Source organism: Dromiciops gliroides, chromosome 2 (genome assembly GCF_019393635.1).
Source record: "Dromiciops gliroides isolate mDroGli1 chromosome 2, mDroGli1.pri, whole genome shotgun sequence".
Classification (NCBI taxonomy): Eukaryota; Metazoa; Chordata; class Mammalia; order Microbiotheria; family Microbiotheriidae; genus Dromiciops; species Dromiciops gliroides.
Genome location: NC_057862.1, coordinates 178,466,017 through 178,490,440, shown reverse-complemented (window position 1 = coordinate 178,490,440; position 24,424 = coordinate 178,466,017). Strand labels below are relative to the sequence as shown.

The following is a 24,424-nucleotide window of genomic DNA, read 5'->3' as shown; positions in this document are numbered from 1 at the left end:
TTCTCCCAAAATCTTAAGAATACTAGACACGTAGTAAGAACCTATTACATATTTAACTGATGGTCAAGATTTGAATCCTTCTAGCCCTGAGTGGCTACAGAAACTCTTAGACCTAAAAATAGTTTGTGAAAGTAGACAGTAGGGGCAGCTAGGTGGCGCAGTGGATAAAGCACCAGCCCTGGATTCAGGAGTACCTGAGTTCAAATCCGGCCTCAGACACTTGACACTAGCTGTGTGACCCTGGGCAAGTCACTTAACCCCCATAGCCCCACCAAAAAAAGAAGGAAAAAAAAAAGAAAGTAGGCAGTAAAGGAGGAATTTTTTTCATATGGTAATTTTCTTAATTCCAAGGCCCCATCCAACTCTACTGCTGAGTTCTTTTTGTAAATTAATTTTTAGTTACAGTTGGGTCATATCATATTATACCAAGGCAGCTAGGTGGCTCAGTGGATAGAGTACCGGCCCTGGAGTCAAGAGGAACTGAGTTCAAATCTAGCCTCAAACACTTAACACTTACTAGCTGTGTGACCCTGGGCAAATCACTTAACTCCAATTGCCTCACCCCCAACCCCCCCCAAAAAAGGGAGCATATCATATTATACCTATATGTAGACATACCTATATATTTATTATTATTTACCAGCTCCAAATCCCTCAGGAAAGTAGAAACAAGCATGTATATAGCATCCACTGTGCCAGGCACTGTGCTAAGCCCTTTAATAATAATAATATTAATGATAACAGGTAATATTTATATATCTCTTATTATGTATGTGCCAGGCACTGTGCTTAGTGTGTTACAATTATTATTTCATTTGATGGTCACAACAACCCTCAGAAGAAGATGGTACTATTATCTCCATTTTGAGGATGAGGAAACTGAGGCAGATAGAAGTTAAGTGATTTGCTCAGAGTCACACATCTAGTAAAAGTGTCTGAGTGTGAATTTGACCTTAAGTCTTCCTGCCACCAGATGGAACGCTCCATCCACTGTATCACCTAGCTACCTCAAGGTTAAAAATAACTCTGTGGAAGGGGTTAACAGTTCTTGTGTCATGGACCCCTTCTTAGAATGTTTTTAAATGCATAAAATAAAATATATGGTATTGCAAAAGAAATCAATTATATAGTTAACTATCTATACACACACACACCTTCACAGACCCTGGGTTAAGAATTCTTGTTCCACAAGGTTTATACTATGAGTACTGATCAAACAGAACAATCTAAGCCTAGTGATCTGAAAGTACAATAGGACTTGGAGAACAAATCATATCATTTCTGAATTGGAAGATCTAGCTCAAACTTCTAAATTTAGAGGAAACTGAGGTCCAGAGAGATTATAATTATAATGCCAATAATTAATAAGAATCATAATATTCATTTAACTTAGCTCAAAACATCTAAAATTTTATGGGGTTAATATCTATCTGAGTAGTCAATGATCAAAAATGTTAACTTCTACTTACCTTCCCTGGTCTGAGTATGAGAGGTTGTTTTCTCTGTAACATTTGAAGACATTTATGTTCAAAGGTGAATTACGATGCATCCTAAATGCTATAAAGGAGCAAGTAGCAAAAAATCAGTCCTAGAAAATGTGTGGCTAATAAAAATTGTGAGTTGATTCAAGTATTTATGATTGAAAATAAAGTTATTTCCAAGGTTTACCAAGTGTTTCTTTCCTTTCTATGGGAGTCAATGTGTTTTGCCATGGTATTATCCTTTAATTACTATCCTAACAAGTAAGGTGAAAGAAACTTATCCTTTTCCTAACATCTGGGGAAAAAGAGTAAGTTGACTTGCTTCCACACCCAGCTAATGGTAAAGCTGAATGACCCAAACCATATAACTCCTACAGTCTAGTGCTCTTTCTACAAATATTCTGGGTACTCGATGATAAATCATACTTTCTACTTCTTGACAAACAAGTGACCAGAGGAGAAAAATGAGATACATTTTTGGACAATATGAGTAATTGTTTAGCTTGAATAGGTTTATTGGTCATAAGGGAGTTTTTTTTAAAAATTATTTTTAGTGATGGGAGAATTGGAATTAATGACAATTATGCAAAAAAAAAAGAATGAATGAATGAAGAATTTTAAAAAGTGTAAAGAAGAGGAAGTACCAACAATTAACTTTGGAACTAATATGCTGAATGTACTATATACTTTTTTTTTTTTTTGCTGGGCAATGAGGGTTAAGTGACTTGCCCAGGGTCACACAGCTAGTAAGTATCAAGTGTCTGAGGCTGTATTTGAACTCAGGTCCTCCTGAATCCAGGACCGGTGCTTTATCTACTGTGCCACCTAGCTGCCCCCATACTATATACTTAAAAAAAACCAAGCTGTGTGTAATGGGGAAAAAAATCTGGGTGCTAGCATGATCAGAGATAACATAGGTACAACAGCCTTCCATTGATATTCCACTAGAGGTCAGTACAGAATTCTTCAGACAGATCTAATATTTCGAATGAACACTTCTATAATGGGAAAGATTCCACAGAATTTTCACCAGAAGTGTTTATTGTAGTCAATTATAAAAGGGACCCCAGTGGAGGAAAGAGGGGTGAACAGCAGGATAAGTGTTAAGCAGTATCAGAGAACTCAAACACTCGTTTCTAGCACAGGTCATATGTATGTCTGAGTGTGGTAGAAAGAGCATTGGATGTGGAGTCAGGAGATAACCTGGGTCCAAACACTAGCTCTGACACTTAGCTGTGTGATTTAGTGGAAAGATGTTTTATATTTCTAAGCTTCAGTTTCCTCATGCACAAAAAGGAGATAAACATTTGCATTACTTATATTTGAGATGAAAGCACTTAGCAAACTTTAGAACACAATATAAATGTGACCTACTCATATTTATTATAATGATGGCATTAATGTTGATTCATGTGACCTTGTGAATCCATCTATTCCACAGGCCTTTGGTTAATTTTACAGTGCTTGTATGTCAAATATAATTCTTCATCGGATTAGACTAGATGTCACTTGGCTGTTTACATGATCAGATTCTTCTGCCTCAATTGTCTCCTTGTCCCTCATCATTTAAACATTTGGTACACGGAAGATAAGAGATGCAAAATGATGATTTGGGAAGTTTTATGCAAGAAAGCATGATGTACTACCATATGGAATACTGAAGACCTATAAAGTGATTGATAACTGAGTATTGATACATCTTAGTTGGTGGATTTTCAGAAATTCCTGCACTCTCATCCATTCACACAATTTATTTACACTCCTCTCCAGGGAATAGCATCTTTAGGTCACAAAATTCCATTGCTCTGAATCAAAATGTTCATCTGAGTAGCAAAAATTACTATATAAATAATTGGTTATTGTTCCTGCGAAGGCAACTAAAAACAAATTATTATATCCTTAAATCTTGGAAAAATATTTTTCCGCTGTGTCACAAAGGAATGAAAACAGCAGCAAATGTGTTAAACATGGAAGAAATGAGGAAGCTTATACATGTTCGTGTAATAAGAAGAAAAAGTCTTAGTTATAAGGAATAGGCTGTCCCATAGGAAGGAATAAGAAGGACTAGGAATAGTAATTCCCTTCCAATTCTGAAATTTTGTGTTTCTCAGAATTTGTGAGAGATTCTAAAAGATTTTTATAGTACTTAAACATCTTTGGGAGGGGGGTGAGGGGGAGGCAAAACAATGAAAAATTGCTGTACTTAACTTGTTCTTCTCAGAGAGTTATTCTGATATAAGCCCAGGAGAATAAGACCCTGGGAATAAAGAAATGTAAGAAGATAGGGAAGGTATATTGAGAGTAGTGAAATGGATAGCAAGAAAAAAAAACACGGCTTCAAATCCTGCTTAGAACACATGTGAGCTGTGTGACAACGTGGGGGTCATTTAACCTCCGTGAGGCTAAGTTCCATCATATGTAAAATGGTGATAATATCTGTTGCACTTATCTCACAGGAAGTTTTGATGCTTTAATGAGATAATGAATGTAAAGTGGTTTGTAAACTGTGAAGCAATGTCTGAGATATTCTTCTTACCAAGAGAATTAGAACTTCTACATTTAGTGTGCTACTGTGTCAGGGGAAGAAGGAGAAGAGTGATACTAAATACTTTTATCTAATAAACGTAATAGCTAAGCATTTTATTTTATTTAAGAAAATAAGGTCAGCCTCATTAAGTTCAGATAGTCTCATTACCAGAATGTTGGCCTCCAGGAAATGAATTTTTTCATCTACAGCAAACTCATGAAGATCTTTCATACTAAGGCACTCATTTCTTTATCCATAATAGAGAAAGGAAGTAATAGTATGGATGATTCAGTTACTATTTAAAAAAAGAACTCATGAGTGTCCTTGCCCTCACATTTGAATATGGGTAATTTTGATATTTTGAAAATTCAAACAGTCAATAAGCATTTATTAAACCCTGTGCTGAGTGTTGGGGTTATGGGAAAAGGCAAAATCATGGTCCCTGCTCTCAAGTAATTTACATTCTCGTTGGAAAGACAATATATAGATAAAAGGATACATAAAAAATACAGAGCATTTCATAAGAGCTATAAAAGAGTTAGCATTTCATATAGTTCTTGCAAAGTATTTTATAAATAGCTCATTTTATCCTTATAATAACCCTGAGAGATAGGGGCTATTACTATCTCCATTTTACAGATGAGAAAACGGAGGCTAAATGATTGGCCTAGGTCACATAGGTAATAAGTATCTGAGGCCAGATTTGAACTTGGGTCTTCTTATCTCCAGGTCTAGGTCCAATGGTAATAACTGCCTTGTAATGGGGAAGCCTATAGCAGCTGGGAAGACCAAGAAAGTTCTCTTAGAAGAAAATGGTCTAAGGAAGTTGGGGATTGTAAGAGGCACAGATGAGGAGGGAGACCATTCCAGGCATGGGGAACAAGATGAGAGAGATGGGTAGTCAGGGAACAGCAAATAGATTGAAGAGTTGAGAGGAGAACAAAGTGTAAAAAGACAAGAAAGTCTGTGAAAGCTTGTGAAGATTTAAATACCAAACAAAGGACCTTTCAACTGAGGTAAAAGGGAGACACAAGTTTATGGAGTCGGGTAGTGACAGGGTCAGGGTGAGGGAAATCATTGTGGCAGCTGAGTGAAGGATGGACTGAAGTGCGGAAAGGCATTGAGCACTGAACCCAATTAGAAAACTAATGCAATAGCCCAGGGGAGAGCTGATGGGACCTGAAATAGGCTGATGGCAGAAAGTGGAAAGTGGATTGAAAGAAATGCAAACTAGAGATGTAAAGACAGAGAGGACAAGACTTGGTAATTGAATAGACGTATGGGATGACTGAGAATGAGGATTTGAGGATGACATTAAGTTTACAGACCTGAGTAACTGGTAAGATGGTAAAGGGTAGTTGGGAAGAGGGGTTGGTTGGAGGATCAGAGGAGAAAGAATGAGTTCTGTTTTGGATGTGATGAGTTGAGATACCTATATCTGACATCCAGTTTGAAATGTCCTAAAAAAGCAGTTGGCAGTGAGGGACTACCATTCAGGAGACAGGCTGGACATATAGGTCTGGAAATCATTTATGTAGAGATGACAATAGAATTCATGGTAGCTTATAAGATCATGTGAAAAAATATAGAAAGAGAGCTGTAGACAGAGTCTTGGAGTATACTCACAGTTAATGAGTGTGATATCATCATCACAAACAAAATGAAGATCCAGCAAAGGAGACTGGGAAGGGTCAGTCAGACAGGTAGGAGGACAAAGAGAAAGCAGTGTCCACAAAAATCCAGAGAGAGAATATCCAGGAGGAAAAAGTGATAAACAGTGTTTAATGATGTCAAGAGGTCAAGAAGTAATGAAAAATCAGTTTGAAAACACGACTCATAATGAGCAGGAAAATTGTCTAGCTTCCTGTTCGTTCTTCCCTGATTAAGAAAGACAGTTTCATTGTTCCAACAGAGATAAAACAGCTATGAATTATGATTTATTGCCATTTGCCACATTTCTAATTTGGGAATGCAAATATTTTGGCCTAAAAAGCCACCTGAAAACAAGAATTAAGATGATTTGGAGTTGACTGCATTTGCATTTATGATGTTGACCAATTGAGAATCAGAGGAATTCAACAAGCATGAATTAAGGCTCCCAATATGCTCAAGGCACTAGGGATCAGACAAAAATGAAAACTGGCCCTTGCTTCAAGGAGCTTATATTCTACTGAAAAACAAGACAACTTGAGGGGAGAAAAAGAACACTAACAACTGGGGAGATCAGGAAAAACTTCCCAAGGAAAGCAGTCTCTGGGCTGAACCTTGACAAAACCCCAAGGATTCCAAGACAAATAGGTGAAGGAGGACTTTCTAGACTTGGGAGGCAGATAAGATCAAAATGGTACAAAGTCCCCAAGCAGAGATAGAATGCCAAGTTTATAAACAGTGAGTGGTCCAGTTTGGTTGGAACTGAGGCCTTAGGGACCAATGTCTTGATTGTCAAGTGCCTCTCACAGCCCACTTTGTCTAGGTAGATTCTGATCATGAGTCACTTGACCACCCAGCCTTATTCTAGTATGTTGGCCATATACCCACTGATTCCCTCTTCTTCCAGTTTTGGAACCTTAACTATATTATGTGACATCCCTTTCCAAATTACAAATCGATGCACTGGTCACTACTCCCCATTCATGTTGTCTCTGTCCTATTAGAATGTAAGCACCTTGAGGGTAGTGACTGTCTCACTTTTTTTTTTTCTCTCCCTCGGGGCAGTGAGGGTTAAGTGACCTGGCCAAGGTTACACAGCTAGTAAGTGTCAAGTGTCTGAGGCCAGATTTGAACTCAGGCCCTCCTGATTCCAGGTGCTTTATCCACTGTGACACCTAGCTGCCCCTCACTTTTGTATTTAAATCTCCAATGTTTAGTACGGTGCTTGGTACATAATGTTTAATAAATGCTTTTTTCATTCATTAATTAGAACATATGAAGGGACATAATATGAAATATGTTTGGAATGGTAGGCCAGATAGTGAGGACTTCGACAAGTAAAGGAGTCTGCATTTTATCCTATGGGCAACAGGGAGCTAAGATTCTTGTACAGGGGCAAGTGACATAGAGCTGTGCTTAGGAAGGTTATTTTGGCAGTTAAATGGAAAGAAGAGACTGTAAGCAAGAAGACTACTTATGTGATGAGGGCCTAAACTAGATGGTGGCTCTCTGAGTTGAGACAAAGGGATGGTGAATTCAAGGTTTATTTTGAAGAATCAACATGACAACTGAATAAATGTGTGTGTGAGGTATAAACCTTTACATAGTTCCTACTATATGTCCGGCACTGTGCTAAGTGCTTTTTTGTTGCTGTTGTTTATGTTTTTTATTTTTCGGGGCAATGAGGGTTAAGTGACTTGCCCAGGGTCACACAGCTAGCAAGTGTCAAGTGTCTGAGGCCAGATTTGCACTCAGGTCCTTCTGAATCCAGGGCCGGTGCTCTATCCATTGCACCACCTAGCTGTCCCCCTCCCCCCCAGGTGCTTTTACAAATAATATTTCGTCTGATCTTCACAACAACCCTGTGAAATAGGTGCTGCTTTTATCCCCATTGTACAGTTGAAGAAACTGAGGCAAACAGAGGTTAAGTGACTTGCCTAAGGTAACAAAGCCAATAAGCATCTGAGGATGCATCTGAATTTAGGTCTTTCTGATTCCAGGCCCATTGATTTCTCCACTGCACCACTAGATATTTCTAGTGGGGATTAAGAGAGAGAGGAGAGTGAAGAATTATTCTGAGGTTGGGAACCTGGGAGATTGGAAAGATGCTGGTTCACTCAACAAGAATCAGGAAGTTTGGATTTAGAGGAGGGGTTCTTAACCTGGGATCCATGAACTTGTTTTCAAAAAATATTTTTATAACTATTACAATATAAGTAGTTTTTCTTTGTAGTCCTATGTGTTTTATTTTGACTTTTAAAATAACTGGAACTCTGGAGAGATAAGGACCAGATATATAATTGACATTGATTATAATGGAATCTGAATAAGATGACCAACAGAGGGTGAGTAAAAAAGAGAGATCAAGAGTTAGGAGATAGGGGCAGCTAGGTGGCGCAGTGGATAGAGCACTGGCCCTGGAGTAAGGAGGACCTGAGTTCAAATCTGACCTCAGACACTTGACACTTACTAGCTGTGTGACCTTGGGCAAGTCACTTAATCCCAATTGCCTCACCAAAAAAAAAGAGTTAGGAGATGGGACAGGGCTAATGATCCAGCAAAGACAATTGAGAAAGTCCTCCAGGCTGGAGAAGAGTCAAGAGGGGTCTTGTCTCCTGTGGCAACATAACCAATGTGTTGACTTGTTTTCCTAGACTGTATTAATTTATTATGAGAGGTTCTATTGTGGGGGTAGGTACAATCATGTTTTTTAAAAAAAGGAGAGAGCAGCAAAAAAACTTTTTTTTTTTTAATTCAGAAGATAGTTGGTGGCTAAATAACATTTTAAGGAATGATAAATAAGAATACAGACAGCATCATGCAAACACACAAATGTCTCTTAGGTACCATGTACCAAAGACACTTCAACTGAGGTTAAGGCTTTCTATACAGGTTTTATATAAGGCTATAAGGCTTTCTTCCTGGGAAGGCCTTCATAATCTTTCAGATTCTACTTCAGTTGTAGGCATTTGATACCAGAAAGACATAGAAAAATTAGAGAAATGTCAATGAATTATAATAAAAAAAATTAAGGGAACAAAATCTGAGAGAAGCAATTGACAGACAGGTTATGTGTACCTTATAGTCAAATAGCCATCAGCAAGGTATTGAGAGTAAACCAATCAACTAAGGGGAAAAAGGCCATAGAAAGAAGTGGAATTAAACTAAGATATGATCATAAAGCAAAACTCTATAACTGAAAAAACAGTGTGGACTGCATAATTATCCCATTAAGAGAGACATTAATCTATGCATGGAAAACATAACAGTCTCAGAATAGGTCAAATGCCATTAGGAATCTCTCCTTCTCTCCAAATCCTAGAGCAATTGTTCCTGGTAGATCTCAGAAAGGTAGACCCTTCTATGTAGGTTGAAGAAATTTGTCCAGGAAATCTCCAGAATCAATCCTATGAGGTTCAAGTTTGCTTCAGTGGATTCCAGTGATGTAAACAATTGACTGTCATTGATCCTTTTTCCGAATACCCCTATTTTAGGCTTTTTAATGTCAGCTTGGGAGAAAATAAATTCTAGGAGAGTATAGACAATACTGTATCTCATAGCACTTTATAGGCTCCTGCTAGTTACAAGGGAATACAATTCTCATTCTTTGATCTCTTGAACAGTAAGTACACTTGGGTTAGAAGCAGACTGACAAGACTCTTTTGAGAAAGATAACTATCATTTATATAGGACTTTAAGGTTTACTCCAGAAGTGCTCTGCATATATTATTTTATTTGGTCCTCATAACAACTCTCTGACATAGGTGCTCTGAAGTACACTATTCCCTCAGTCCTTCGCTGTCTCCTGGGCCAACTATCAGTATACTACTCTTCCTGCACAATAATATTCCATTATCCCTATCCCAACCAATAGTCTGCAGTGATGGATAACACACTGCCAACAAACCTCCACCTCATCACGCTGCAGGGCTGCAGAGAAAGGAATACGGGGACTGTTTGCTAGTGATTCACAACCAGCTCAGCAAGTTCATTTCCTTTCCTTTAGTATCTAAATGAACTTTGTCAATTTGAGCACTGGCAAAATCAAAAGGACAAATGCACTAGCTAGAACTAAATATAGGGCAGAAATGAACCATGTAAGCTTCCCACATACAGCTCCATTAAATCCCTTCTATCCTGACCCACCATTCCTTTGCTATTCCAGTCTTAAACTCTCCCCACCCCCAACCACCCAGAGACATATATATTACTTCACCAATGTCCTTCAGCCTGCCTTGCAGGCTCTCTGGCATTCCAATCTTGAAACACAGAAGGGCCTCTCAAATAGTAACAGTTTCTTTTCCTATCATAACTTCTTTCCCCTTATGGAACTGGATGACTCTAAAATATTCAAAATAAAGAGCTTCCCACATTCTGAACCACTGGTAGTGACCATAATCTTTTTTTTTTCCTTAAAAAAAAAATTCCCTTTGATATCTGTTCAGCGGCCCTTTCAAAATTAGTGAGGGGAAACCATTAACACTGGCTGGTACTAAAATAACAAATTTAACTTCTAGCATCCTAGAGACTCTCATACCCTCGGTCCTCAATTAGCTAATGCTGATAATCCATAGTCATTCCTGTCACAGATGACGGGCTCGGGAAAATAAAAAGGTCTGAATGCTTTATGGACACTGGTAAGATTGGTAAGTAAGCAGTAGAACCTTTAATGTAGCTGCCCAAATGTGCCTTGAGGGCTCTCAATTCAGGACTTTTATCTACGTTGGTCTTAAGGATTACGTTAAGTTCTAGGAACTAATTCTATGACTTCTTTGCTCACTCTTAGTTACCACCCAAGAAATCGAGCCCATGCCTCACCTTTCAATAGTTCATCCACTCGTGTGGCTGCCCCTTTAAAAACCTACAGCTGCTGCATTTCCACAGCCGCTGCAATGGGCAGGGAAATTTCCTGCGACACTAGAGACAGGTAAATAAAGAAATTGAATTCAGTGTGTGGTGGGGGGGGCGGGGTCTTCCTCCGGGAGAGAGTTTACATAATGCAACAGAGAACAAATCCGTGAGCCCCGCAGACCTGTCAATGCAGGCGCAAAGCTGAAGCCCCCAGTCATTCTACCCCCACTCCAAACACAGGTAGCCCACCTCCCCCTTTTACTTAAAGACTCACAATCAGACCAGAATATAGAACTCTGTCTCTCCCGCCCCCCCCCCAACACCTAACCTCCCCCCTCCTCACCTACCTTTTTATAATAACCCAACCTCCCACCTCAGTGCGGAGAGACCAACTGAACTGGGAGGTTTTTTTCTCAGGGAGAGAAGGGAACAAGACAGAAGGAAGGATCTGCTACAAATCAACACCACGCCCAGTAATGCAAGGACACAAACCATACAAGACAGAGTGCAATAACTGCAATGTGCAGCGCTCCCCGCCCCCCACCCCCCAGTTTAACCTCCCTCCTTCCTGCAGATATGCCACTTCCCTCCCTACGCCTCTCACAAAGGAGAATGGTTCAGTCCGGAGCATCCCCCGGTAGCACCTGATCCCCCATTAATAACGGGGGAGGGGAGGAGGAGGAGGGGAAAGAGGAGAAGGGGAGTGGAGTTTAGGTAGTGAAATTGGATGAAGATTAACTTTAGATTTCGGAAACCCCCTGAGATCCACCTAGAAGAGCTGAGGGGCGCGGGGATGGAAGCGGGAAGCCTACCTGAAATATCCTGCTGCTTTCTTTACGGGGCGGGTTTCAATTCACCCAGTTAAGAGAACAAGGCGCCTTCTGGCAGAGCATGGTCAGCCCCGGCTTCAACCTAACTTGCTGGTAGTCCATTCTCCCTGAACCCCGCCCACTTTTCTCTGCAACAACCAATGGTGTAGCGGGGACCCGGACTCATCTAGCAGGGTAGTGTGAACGCCATCCAGGAAGTCTCTGGAGGGAAAGGAAGGTGGGGTCCTAGAAAGCCGAGGAGTCCGTAGGCGACTTAGGCAGTGCCTGACTAAAAACAAAATGAGGTGGCACTCTGGTCACGAACCTCTGGACCAAGGGTTTGAAATCCTCAGCATCTTTTTTATCCCCGACTTTTGGGGGAGCTCTGGAGTGAAAGACTTAGTAACTTACTTCTGGGAGGACATCTTGAGTTGGATTGGTTGGTGGGGTTGGTTGAGTGTGGGGGAAATAGTTTGAACCCCTCATTCCAGCCTCTCTGCCCCACTCCCCTTCATCCTACGCGGGTCCCATGGGGCGTCCTTGAGAAGACGCCACCCACTGTGACCCCGAGCCTCCCTCCCTCCCAAGCGGAGGCCAGTCCCCGCGCCTCCCTCCCCGCCCCAGCGTAGGAGTCAAGCTGGATCCCGCGTGGGCAGAGCCCCCGACTGGGGAGAGCTGTCTCACTCAGCTCCTTTCTTCCGAGAGCTGTCAGTTCCTGGGGTGCTGAATCTAGATCCAGGTACTTGCTCTCCTCCAAGAGGACCCTGAAGGAAGGGGTTTGACCTTAGGTGAAAAGGAATCTGTAGCATCTCCCAAGACAAGTCTAGGCCAAATAACCAATACCCAGGAAGATTTTGTGTAAACAACTTTGACCCAGACCCTTACGGCAGGGAAATTTATTTGACCACTGCCTTCCCACAATTACAATCAGAAATGACACATGGAAGGTGAGCAGGTTGGACACATGCATATATTTAATAATGAAACAATTCAACAGCAAAAATAATAATAATAGTAACAATAATAATAATAATAAAAAAGTAAGTGAAAGAAAGAAAATCCATGAGGCACCAGTGTGGAAAAGGGTGACTGAGTGACCTAAGCAGAAAGATACAGGGGCTGAATTGGGAAGACATATGATGGGGAATGGGAATAGAGCAAATTTTTGTGAAGGTAGCATCATATGCTTTTGAAATATAGGACTGACTAGAAAAGTGCATGCTGTTTTGCTTGCCTAGGGGGCAGTCAGCCTTCCTATATAGATCTGCATGGAATGGAAGTAAAGATCCTGGAAATGGTAGGAGGGAAGGCAAATGAACATGGATCCCAAGAAAGGAAAAAATGTAAATATGGATCCCAGGATTAGCAGTTGGAAGAGAATGGGATATAGTTCCTAAAAGGTGCTTCCAAAGCCTCAGAAAAGGCATACAGTAAGGCTGTTCTATGTCTTTTAAGTCAGTCAAATTTATAGAGTACATACTATGTGCAACACTAAGCACTGTGAGGGAACTGGAAAGGAAGGAGAAGCACAAAAGCAACAGAAGACATGGTCTCTGCCCTCAAAGGGTTTACACTCTATGTGGGGAAGATAGGTTCTCCACATGAACAACTGATGATATATTTACAAAGAAACAAAAAGTGCAAATTAATATAATACTGAGTTTATGAAGGCTGAAGGGGTACTGAGTAGTGGACCAATTAGAATTTGGTGGGGTTGACTTTGGAACATATGCTAGAAGTTATTCTTAACTCAATGTGTTAAAGAACATGAATTAGCACGTGAAAAGGCAAGAAGGTAAGAAGAGAAGTCATGTGTAACAAGCTGAGGAGAGCAAGCAGATTTGCTTGATTAGAGGATTTGTAGTGAAATGAGGTTGGTCAGATAGAGATTCAGTTGTTTGAGGGTCTTGACTAGATATGGTCTCTAAAAGAACAAGAGTAAAGATGTTTTCTCTAGGTCCTAGAAACAGAAAGAGACTATAGATCTTGGACTGCCTCAAGAAGTTCATTTACTTCTTTAAAACTGGACCCTAAAAGATAAAAATTAGCGATGGGGAGAAGCTGCTTATAGACATAGAAAATTGTTCATTATCTCTGAATGCTCTAGCAGAAGTAACCATGTGTTCCTTACAAGAGCTCTGAAAAAGTAGCAAATGGACCCCCAAAGGGAAGGAAATAAAAAGGCTGTTGAAATTCCCAAGTTGGAAAATCTATTTCCACATGATATACCAGATTCTTACTCTGTGACATGCTCACTCAGAAGATCTCTGACACTTGTTAACACTTCATAATGGGCAGCAGGGTTGTGCTAAAAAAATTAAAATCAGAGTTTGCTTATCTTTGAACTCTGGTGAGTCTCAGTCTTGCCCCTAACAGTTTAGAAATTAAAATATGAGGCTAGGAGTTGGGAGGGAGGAAGGAAAAGAGAGGAGCCTAATCTATAGGAAACGTTCACGTCCTCAAGAGGAACTGGTAGTTAAGGGCACAAATGCTTCCCTAGTAAGGTGGCAGGGCAGGATATCACACCTGGGAATGAGGCTTCCACTGGCCAAAGCAGCCACAGGACCTCTTCCCTCAAGTCTGCTGCATGAGGGGGCTGTCCCAAGAAGGACCAGATACTGTGGCCAGAAATTCAGCAACAGCTCGAGCTGTCACCTGTGCCTTCATAATTCCTTTGATATGAGCTGGGTCCTGATGATGCTGAGGCCGGCTGCTGAGGCCCCAATCTTGATGCCATTTGCCTGTAAGAAAAAATAAGAAACATCCTTAAACCTTAGTGCTGAAATGTAACAGATACAGGAAAAAAAGGAGAGAGAAAATTTAAAAAACAACAACATGAAAACTGATGACACTCTCCAAAAGGTAGGAATAGTCTTGGAAGGGTGAACATTTCTTCTAGACGCATACTGTACAGCTGCAAAGTCTGTCGTAGTTATATAATGGCTAACTGTAGTAGAAATGTACATGTGATTGTCTAGAATTAGTGGGGGATGGTTGTTTTTGTTATATATAGGTGTGTACATACACATGCACATTCATAACATTATGCCTTTATTACGTTTAAATTTTTAAGCCACAATATCTTATAATAATAAAAAATGCTTCCATGTGGTGAAAAGGAAAGAGGGAAAGGGGAGAATAGATGTGGGAAAGTAAGTTTCTCCCTTCTGTTTTTACCCAAGATTGTACAGAAGATGGATCCTTCTAATTGATAGATGTTCATAACTTCCCCATACCCTAGGATTGTAAAAAACAAACAAACAAAAAAACAAAAACCCCAAACTGAAGCAGTGAATTAAAGTCTGGCAACCCAGATTACTAGCCACTTATTTCTTCAACCATCATCAAAGAAACAGTAAGGGCAGCTAGATGGCGCTGTGGATAGAGCACCGGCCATCGAGTCAGAGTACCTGACTTCAAATCCGGTCCTCAGACCACTGTGACTCTGGGCAAGTCACTTAACCCCAATTGCCAGGAAGGAAGGAAGGACGGAAGGAAGGACGGAAGGAAGGACGGAAGGAAGGAAGGAGGAAGGAAGGAAGGAAGGAAGGAAGGAAGGAAGGAAGGTAAGGAAGGAAGGAAGGAAGGAAGGAAGGAAGGAAGGAAAGGAAGGAAGGAAGGAAGGAAGGAAGGAAGGAAGGAAGGAACCAGAAAGAAATAATGGATCTCTCAAGTCTTCATGTGAAGAGTCAGATTTAAACTGCCTTAGTTTAAATAGAAAGGCAACAGATGGGAGAACCTACATTCTAGGAAAATCCCCATCTCATCAGGACAAGACAACAGTGCTAGGCCATGCATCACCTCTCTCACCTCATTGTTGACATCAAATAAGCCCTGCTGAATCTTCCTATAATTTCTTTGGCTGTCGTTAATGAAGGCCTAAAGGAAACAATCAAGTCACATAGAGACAAGGAGAGTTGAATATAGAAAAATAAGAGAAAGAATGCAATAGCTACTTCTCTTGTATATTCTAAAGACGAGAAGGGAATTTAGAGAAGATAGGGAAGATGATCATAGGATACCACTATATGGTCCATCTTCAGATTCTTAGAGAATGCTTCCCAAGAATTACAGTACCATTCTCAGTACTGGGCCAAGATTTTCCCAGCATGGTGACCATAGTCAATCTTTAAAAAATATTGATATCTTTGCTATTTTTATACACCTTCATTTCCAACTATCCCTCAACTTTTCTTCCCCAGAGAGCCATCCTTGTAATAATTTTTTTAAAGGGATGGGAAAGCAGTTAAGCAAAACTATCCAACACAACAACTAAGTCTGATAGAATATGAAATGTTCCACCAGCATAGCCCCCATCTCTGCAAAGAAGGAAAGGAGATTCATATTATATACAACTGAATAAGCATTTTCCTTATCCTACCAACCACTGGTGGAAAATGTTAGAAGACTGTGGGTTTCTAATCAGTTTATGCAACTACCCAACAATGCAGAATAAACCATATTTTATTAACAATTATTTAGCAGAAAAAAGCCATTATTAACTAGAATTTAAAAAAGGAATAATTCCATAAAAAGAGAGCACTTGTTCCCCTAATCCATTAAGACCACTCCTTTCCTTACATGAAGAATTTGTGCTATTGTAGAAAGGAGTTCTGGAGGAAAAGGTAAGGATAAAACCCTATCTAGATCCTATATAATTTCTTCACTCCCTTTGGAACAGTACCTCTTCAACATTAGAGGCAGTTTTGGCTGAGGTCTCCATGAAGATAAGCCCATGCTCTCGAGCAAAGGCCTCCCCTTCTTCCCTTTTCACATCCCGTCGAGACTCTAGGTCACTGAAAGAAATTGATGAAGAAGAAAGAAAAGACCCATATTAGAGTTGGAAATCTCCAGAAATGATGTGGCAGTACAGTCTCAATTTAAGATACCAGTGTAGCATTCTGCATGCAGCAGATTCTGCATGTGCAGCAGTATAATAGCTTTTCCCCTGCATAAGGTTATTTCTGTAGAGAACCTGGGAAATAATCCCTTAGGCATAGCCAAGCTGTTTCTTTTTTTTCTTTTTGTGGGGCAATGAGGGTTAAGTGGACTTGCCCAGAGTCACACAGCTATAAGTATCAAGTGTCTGAGGCGGATTTGAACTCTGGTCCTCCTGAATCCAGGGCCCGTGCTTTATTCACTGTGCCACCTAGCTGCCTCTCAAACTGTTCTTGTTCCACTGTTGAATAAACACAGGCCTAGTAAAAAATTAGGATAATACTGTGCTTACTTTGACTCCATGTACTACATATTACAGCAAAATGAGATGCAATTAAATCAACAAAGACTTAAGTACTTACTATGTGATAAGTATCATGCTAAGTCCTGGGGATACAAACAAAGGCAAAAACAGTACCTGCCCCTCAAGGAACTCACAGGCTAAAGGAGATCTGGTGAAGGTGAAGAAAGGAAAATGAGTAAGAGGAATCTAAGTTACTAGAAACAGAATGGGGACTTCATACTCCATCTTTCCTCTTCTTCCCTCTTTCGTGAAAATTATGTGCACAGAACCTTTGATCTTATGCCATCCCAGCATCTTTTCTTTTCTTTTTTTTTTTTTTGGTGAGGCGATTGGGGTTAGTGACTTGCCCATGGTCACACAGCTAGCTAAGTGTCAAGTATCTGAGGCCAGATTTGAACCTAAGGTCCTCCTGAATCCAGGGCTGTGTGTGCCACCTAGCTGCTTCCCCCCAATCCCATCATTCTAATTCCATCAAATCATTCCCACCATCCTATCACCCTTCAATCTTTCACCCTAATGGTTTTTTCATTTTTCCTACACACATGATCAAGATTCCTTTAAGTTAAAAAAAAAAAGCAACTTCCATGACTATGCAGTTCTTTCAGAAGTACTAATCTCTTTTTCTCTTCCCTTGAAAGCCATATTTTAAAGATTGGTCAATCTTTGCTGCTTCTACTTCCTTACCACCTACTCATTCTCTGACCCCTTGAAATATGGCTTCTGTGATCACACCTCCATTGAAACACATCAGTAGCTACCAGTTGATGTCGTAAGCCAATTCTCGTATCTTGGCTCTATTGTCAGTGACAATTTGTCACTTGATTCTGAGATCAATCAGAGGATTGGGAAAACTACTTCAACCATGGCTAAGGCTTGCCAAGCGTGTCTGGGCAAGCTGTATATAGAGCATGTGTCCTGAGAACATTACTGTAAGGCAGTGAAACATGGAACTACATACACTAGACAAGAAAAGAAGCTTAACAGCTTCCATATGCACTGCTTCGGTGCATCCTTGGCATATCTTGGTCAGATAGGATCACCAACACAGAAGTGCTCCAACACGTGCAACTCTGAGCATCTACACCCTACTGAAACAAAAACGGCTGAGCTGGCTCAGTCATGTGTACCGCATGCAAGATGGGCACATTCCTAAAGACATACTCTATGGCGAGTTAGCCCACTCCAAAGACCTGCTGGACGCCCCCAGCTTCCCTACAGAGATGTATGCAAGCGAGACTTGAGGGCTCTGGAATAGACACGGCAGCTGGGAGGAGATGGCCAAAGACCACGCCCGATGGAGTTCAGTACTCAGAAGCAGCTTTTGGGCAAGCTGAGATGGGCCTCCAAGCTCTGGAGGAAGAAAAATGAAGGAGACGCAGGAACTGACAGGCAACAGAGAGAGCAGGTTTTCCGATGTCCTCGTGGCAGCAGGAGCTGTAGCTCCCGTATGGGACTGCACAGCCACACTGTGGCCTGTGGCTGTTCAAGGCGCTGATCATGGTCGTCCACTACTGGTGGAAGCCTACTACTGATCACACCTCTACTGAAAATGTCCTCTAAAGTCAAAATTACCCTGATGTTTTTCAGTTCTAATTCTACTTGACCAGCCTATAGCAATTGATTTTTGACGACTACTCCATGACACTTTTCCTTCAGATTCTATAATGGTGAATTATCCTGCCTTTAACCCCACCTTTAGAATAGTCCCCTTTATCTCTTCTTACCTAACTGTGGGCTTGTGACAACTCTGTTTTAGTTCTCAATTATCTTCCTCAACAATCTTATCTCGTTTTATTGCTTTAAGTATTGCCTTTAAGTATAGGAGTTCCAAATCTCTATCTTCCAGCTCAGACTTTTCTTCTAAGCTCTAAACCTGCATTTCTTTCTTGAAACAACAAAAACAACAAAACTGATACCTTTTGCTTATCCCCCAAACAAGAAGTAGGGGGAGGAAAAAAAGCAGTTCAGCAAAACTAATCAGCCATGTTTGATAAGTATTCAATGTTCTTTCTGCACTCAAAGTGCCCCACCTCTGCAAAGAAGGGAGGGAGATGCATTTCTTATCTGTCTTTAAGATTAATCTTGGTCAGATATTATACAGTATTCAAGTGTTTGTTGTTATTGTTATTGCTAATGTTGTTCTCTCCATTGACTATTTATTTTCCTGTTTCTACTTATTTCACTTTGCAGGCATTCAGGTAAGTCTTCCCATGGTTCTCTATATTGATCCTATTCATCATTTATTATGATTTGGTAATACTCCATTAATTCATATACCATCATTTATTTAGCATACTTTAATAGAGTGCTGCTATAAATATTTTGTACATTCTTCTGATCTCCATGGGGGCTATATGCCCAATAGAGGGAAATTTCTGGGTCAAAGAGTATGGATGGATACTTTTAGACACTTCTTTAGCTTCATTCCAAATTGTTGGGCATAGTGGTTGGCAGGCTATGAATTTATAACTGTCTATTCAAAACTGAACTCATATCTAATCCCCCAAACCCATCCTTTTCCATAACCCCCATTGTGTTGATAACATCACCTCTGCTACTAAGATTCAAATCCAAAACTTATTTATTACTTTTCTCCGCACATAAAATCTAAAGTCAAATTTTTTACTTTGAGAAGATAAATATACATTCATATGTATATTCACTGACACTTGATGGGAAGTGATTTAATGACTGGAATACAATAAAAGGGTATAACATAATCAAATGGAACAGAACCAAGGGTAAGAAAGCAAAAGTGTATATAAATGTTATTCTGCTACATAATAGTGAGTAGTTACAATGTAGGAAAAAGGTTCGCATTTGAGATACACAGAAGTTTATAAGACAAAAATCCAAGAAAGCCATTAATAGTAAAACCCATGACTGATGCTGAGTGAAGTGAGCAGAACCAAGAGAACATTGTATATAGTAACAGCAACATTGTGCTATGATCAACTGTAATAGACTTAGCTCTTCTCAGCAATACAGTGATCCAAGACAAATTCTAAAGGACTCATGATGGAAAATGCTCTCCGAATCCAGAAAAAAGAATTGTGGATTCTAAATGTAGATTGAACCATACTGTTTCTACCTTTTTTTTGGTTTTCTTTTTTGAGGCTTTTCCCTTGTTTTCTGATTCTTCTTTCACACATGTCTAATGCAGAAATATGTTGAATTTGTATATAACAAATGTATATAACCAATATCAAATTGCTTTCTGTCTTGGGGAGGGAGGAGGGAGGGAGAAAATTTTGGAGCTCAAAAGCTTATAGAAACAAATGTTGAAAACTATCTTTACATGTAACTGGAAAATAATAAAATACTTTTATGATTTAAAATTTTTAAAAATAGTAAATCCCATGGCCTCAGATGCCTATACCTAAATTCATTAAGTATGGATAACAAGTGAAAAAGACCAGAGATGCTGTTACACATAGGCATATTTAACCTCATACGCATCTGAGACAGTGTAATGAGACATGACTGAATAGGCTCTGGAAGGGTATACGCTATTCAAAAGAGCAGGGTAGGTAAGGGAGTAGGGAGGGAAATAATACTTTATATTAAGGATTGTATATTCATCTGTGTAAGGAAATTAGGAAACTAAGGGAGAAAACATCTGGGTAAAGATCACAAGTAGCAGAAACAGAAGTAATATTGTAATCAATACAAACCACTCATGTAGAAAAAGAACATAGATGGGATTTCAGGAAACAAATCATAACGTAGCACAGAGGCATGATATCATAATGACGGTGAGTACTTTGATTATTCAAGGTTTTTCTACTGCTTTCTTTGCCAAAAGAAAAGCAAGTAATGATTTCTGACTTGCCTTAATAATAATCCCCATCATTCAAATATGAAGAAAACAACAACAGGAAATTAAATTCCTTTAAATTTCTGACCAAAAAGGAAGAACTAGTTGCTGGAGTAGAAATGATGGGAATATTCAAGGGACGTGGACTGCAAAACATCTTAGAATTTGTGACAGTAAATAAGAGAAAATCAAGAATAGCCTGAAATGTACCCTTGATTTTGAGTGGAACAGTTTTCCAGTCAAAGGGGATAGGTAGGATCCCATGGGCTCAAATTCTACAGTGACAATTCAATCCGGGGAGGTTAAGGATGAAATTCTAAAGACACAAGAGAAACAATTCTCATGAGGAAGAAAAAAGAAAGTTGTAGAGATTGATGTGGATGCACAAAAAACTTGCCACAACCAATTTAAGACTTTAAAAATACATGTTCAGGGGCAGCTAGGTGGCACAGTGGATAAAGCACGGCCCTGGATTCAGGAGGACCTGAGTTCAAATCCAGCGTCAGACACTTGACACTTAACTAGCTGTGTGACCTTGGGCAAGTCACTTAACCCCATTGCCTCACAAAACAAAAAAAAACCAAAACCACAAAAAAAAAAAAGAAGAATACATGTACAGAAGATGGAAGCAAGGGCAGGCAATGCGAATGACTAAAAAAACATAGCATAATTTTGTAAGAATAGTGTCAGGAATGACAGAATTCAGAATAAAGTGAAGCTGTTGAAGAAAACTAAAGAAACAAAGGTTTCTGTTGTTGTTATTTTAAAACCACATTGGGGAAATACAAAGAGGATGAGAGAAGACAAAAGGATGACTCCTTGGAGTGGATAGGGCAATGACAAACTGACAGTTGGCCAAGCTGCCTCCACTCCCTTTGTTTCTGTTTCTCTGGCCAAGGAGAATGATTTTTGGATAAGCAAGGACAGAACCAAAAATGGCTAAAACCAAAAGATCACAAGAAAGCACACTTCTTTCCTTGACAGGATCAAATCATTGATCCAGATGAAAGACACTGCAGGGTACTAAAGAACAAGTCATTGTCAGGGCTCTTTCAAAGACCAGGATAAGAAGAGAAATGACTAAGAATGGAAAAAAACAAATGCCCATATTTTCCAAAGGAGAAATACAATGGTGTTTCTCACTGGACTCACTAGCATTGTAGAGGCAGTATGATGTAGTGGGGAAGAATCAAGAGTCAGAGGTCTATGTTCAAATTTCATTTTATTAGACTTCATTTAGCTATGATACACTTTAGGCCAAAAACAACCCCACAATTTTATAAGTATAATATCAGAAAGGAGTGGTTAGATTCTGGAGAGCAATTTGGAATTATGCCCAAAGGGCTATAAAGTTATCCATATCCTTTGACCCAGCAATACCACTCTTGGGTCTTTTCCCCAAAGAGATCATGGAAAGGGGAAAGGGACCCATATGTACAAAAATATTTATAGCTGCTCTTTATGTGGTGGCAAGGAATTGGAAGTCAGGGGATGCTCATCAATTGGGGAATGGCTGGACAAGTTGTGGTATATGAATGTAATGGAATACCACTGTGCTGTAAGAAACTATGAGCAGGAGGAGTTCAGAGAAACCTGGAGGGTCTTGCGTGGGCTGATGATGAGTGAGATGAGCAGAACCAGAAGAACACTGTACACAGTATCATCAACATTGAGTGTTGATCTACTGTGATGGACTATATTCTTCTGACCAATGCAATGGTACAGAAGAGTTCCAGGGAACTCATGATGGAAGAGGATCTCCAAATCCAAGGAAAAAATAAAGAACTGTGGAGTATAGATGGTGAATGAACCATACTATTTCTTTTGTTTTTGGTGCTGTTTGTTTTTTCTATTTTGAGGTTTTCCTCGTGCTCTGATTTTTCTCTTATAACATGACTAATACAGAAATAGGATTAATGTTATTATGTATGTATTTATATATATATATATATAAAACCTATATCGGATTGCCTGCTGTCTAGGGGAGGGGGGAGGGAGGGAGGGAGAAAAATCTGAAATTGGAAAGCTTGTATAAACAAAAGTTGAGAACTATCTTTACATGTAATGGGAAAAAAATACTTTATTAATTAAAAAAAAAGAAAGGAGTGGTTAGGTAGCAGATGGTCAGGGATGTTTTTAAGGGACTTAAAGATCAATGTATCTACAATGTGATAGAATGACCAAAAACCCTAATATGATTTTGACCTCTCTTAAGAAATGTAACGATTGGGGGCAGCTAGGTGGCGCAGTGGATAGAGCACTGGCCCTGGATTCAGGAGGACCTGAGTTCAAATCCAGCCTCAGACACATGACACTTACTAGCTGTGTGACCCTGGGCAAGTCACTTAACCCCAATTGCCTCAACAAAATAAAAAAAAATTAAATACAAAGAAATGTAATGATTGGAATGACGCCACGCTACTGGAGACTTACTGTAGAAAAGCTCTGCCATGAAAGGAAGGTCTTTGAGGGCAAGACCATGCGTCTTTCTTTGGCGTCAGGAAGTGACGTTGGCTGGTGGGAAGAGGAAGGGGGAGCTGGGCGCTCTGTCTCTCTCTTTTTCCTTTGGACTCTGGTGGAGAGCGGAGCTAGAAATGTGCTCTCCCTTTAATAGATAGATGAATGTAGGCCTTCTCTCTCTCTTTACCAAATTCTTATTCTCCTTAATAAATGCTTAAAAGCCTAACTCTTGCTAAAGCTTATAATTTATTGGTGACCACTCATTAGATATTTTAGACAGACTAGCTAGAATTTCAGCCCTTAACAGAAAGGCATAGTAAACCAGGACTTAAAGCTGATAATCCTGCTGTATTTCCTTCCAAGTCAGAACACCTTTGTAGTATGATATATAGTTCTGATACTACAACTTAGGAAGGACATTGATAGCTGATGAGTTCCATAGGAAAGAAGACTGGAATGGAGAAGAGTTGCAATAGCATGCCATATCAGAATGGTTGAAGGTTCTTGAAAGGCTTAGCATTGGGCAGCTAGGTGGCACAGTGGATAGAGCACCAGCCCTGGAGTCAGGAGTACCTGAGTTCAAATCTGACCTCAGACACTTAACACCTAATAGCTGTGTGACCCTGGGCAAGTCACTTAAACCCCAATTGCCTCACTAAAAAATAAAAAGAAAATAAAGAAAGGCTTAGCATAGGGAAGAAATGACTTAGGAGAGACAAGATAACAGTATTCAAGTACATGCAAGGCTTGTCATGTGCAAGAAAGATTAGTCTTGTTCTGCTTGGTCCCCAGAGGGCAAAACTAGGAAGTGATGGGTAGAAACAGCAGAGGCAGATTTAGAGTAGATGTAGGAAAAACTTCCTAACAATTAGAGCTATCTAAAAGGTGAATGGGTTGCCTCAGGAAGTAGTGGGTTATCTTTAACTAGAGATTGTTTAAAAAAAAAAGCTAGATGACTGCTTCTTGATTACCTTGTAGAGGGCACTTCTTTTTCAGTTACAGGCTGTATCAGGTGTCTGCAATCTCTCTCTTGAGATTTTGTGATGGGTTAAAGATAACAAAACCAATGACAGTTCCCTAGAGCAATGGTCTCAAACCTCTTTTAGACTACATACTTTATCAATAAAAAATTGGGGGGCACTTACCCCCTCTCCCCATGTATACTTATTTACAAATTATAGAAATATGTTACAATATTATGGTATGCATTAAAAAACAAAGTGGAAATTAAGAAAGGATGAGAAAGATGGATATATTTCTGATCCCTACATATAAAGGGAGCCACTGGAGTTATTGGGTAGGGAAGTGACATGGTCTGACACGTTTCAGGAAAATCACTTGGCAGCTCTGTGAAGATGGATTGGAGAGGGGAGAGACTTTGAAAAAGGAAGCCTAATTAGGAGCCTATTTCAATAGTCCAGATGATAAGTGATGAGAAAGTGGTTTTCTGAGTAGAGAGAAAGGGCCAGATAAGAGGCATACCGTGGAGACAGGACTGGCAAGAGTTGACAACTGACTTGTTATGTGGAATGTAGTGAGAATGAGGATGATACTGAGGTTGGCTGATGAAGGTTGGTGGTTTCCTCA

At 39.9% G+C, this 24,424-nt stretch overlaps 2 protein-coding genes across 5 annotated transcripts in view; both read right to left on the bottom strand.

The window, feature by feature from the left end:
• Window positions 1-11,452, bottom strand: part of CHD8 (chromodomain helicase DNA binding protein 8) — a 64,986-nt gene extending 53,534 nt beyond the window's left edge. For 3 of the 4 annotated variants that reach the window (XM_043983050.1, XM_043983055.1, XM_043983056.1), the window contains exons 1-2: window positions 11,322-11,421; window positions 1,470-1,557 (exon numbers count right to left, since the gene is read on the bottom strand). The gene's annotated coding sequence lies outside the window, so the exon portion shown is untranslated. Of the gene's footprint in view, window positions 1-1,469; window positions 1,558-11,321 lie in introns of all 4 variants that reach the window. The other variant, XM_043983053.1, reaches the window with a different exon arrangement.
• Window positions 11,453-12,263: 811 nt separating this feature from the next.
• RAB2B (RAB2B, member RAS oncogene family) overlaps window positions 12,264-24,424 on the bottom strand; it is a 26,808-nt gene continuing 14,647 nt past the window's right edge. The window contains 4 exon segments of the mRNA XM_043990023.1: window positions 12,264-14,040; window positions 14,042-14,059; window positions 15,129-15,197; window positions 16,003-16,114. Coding sequence (XP_043845958.1) covers window positions 13,951-14,040; window positions 14,042-14,059; window positions 15,129-15,197; window positions 16,003-16,114 — 289 coding nt within the window. The 3' untranslated portion in view covers window positions 12,264-13,950.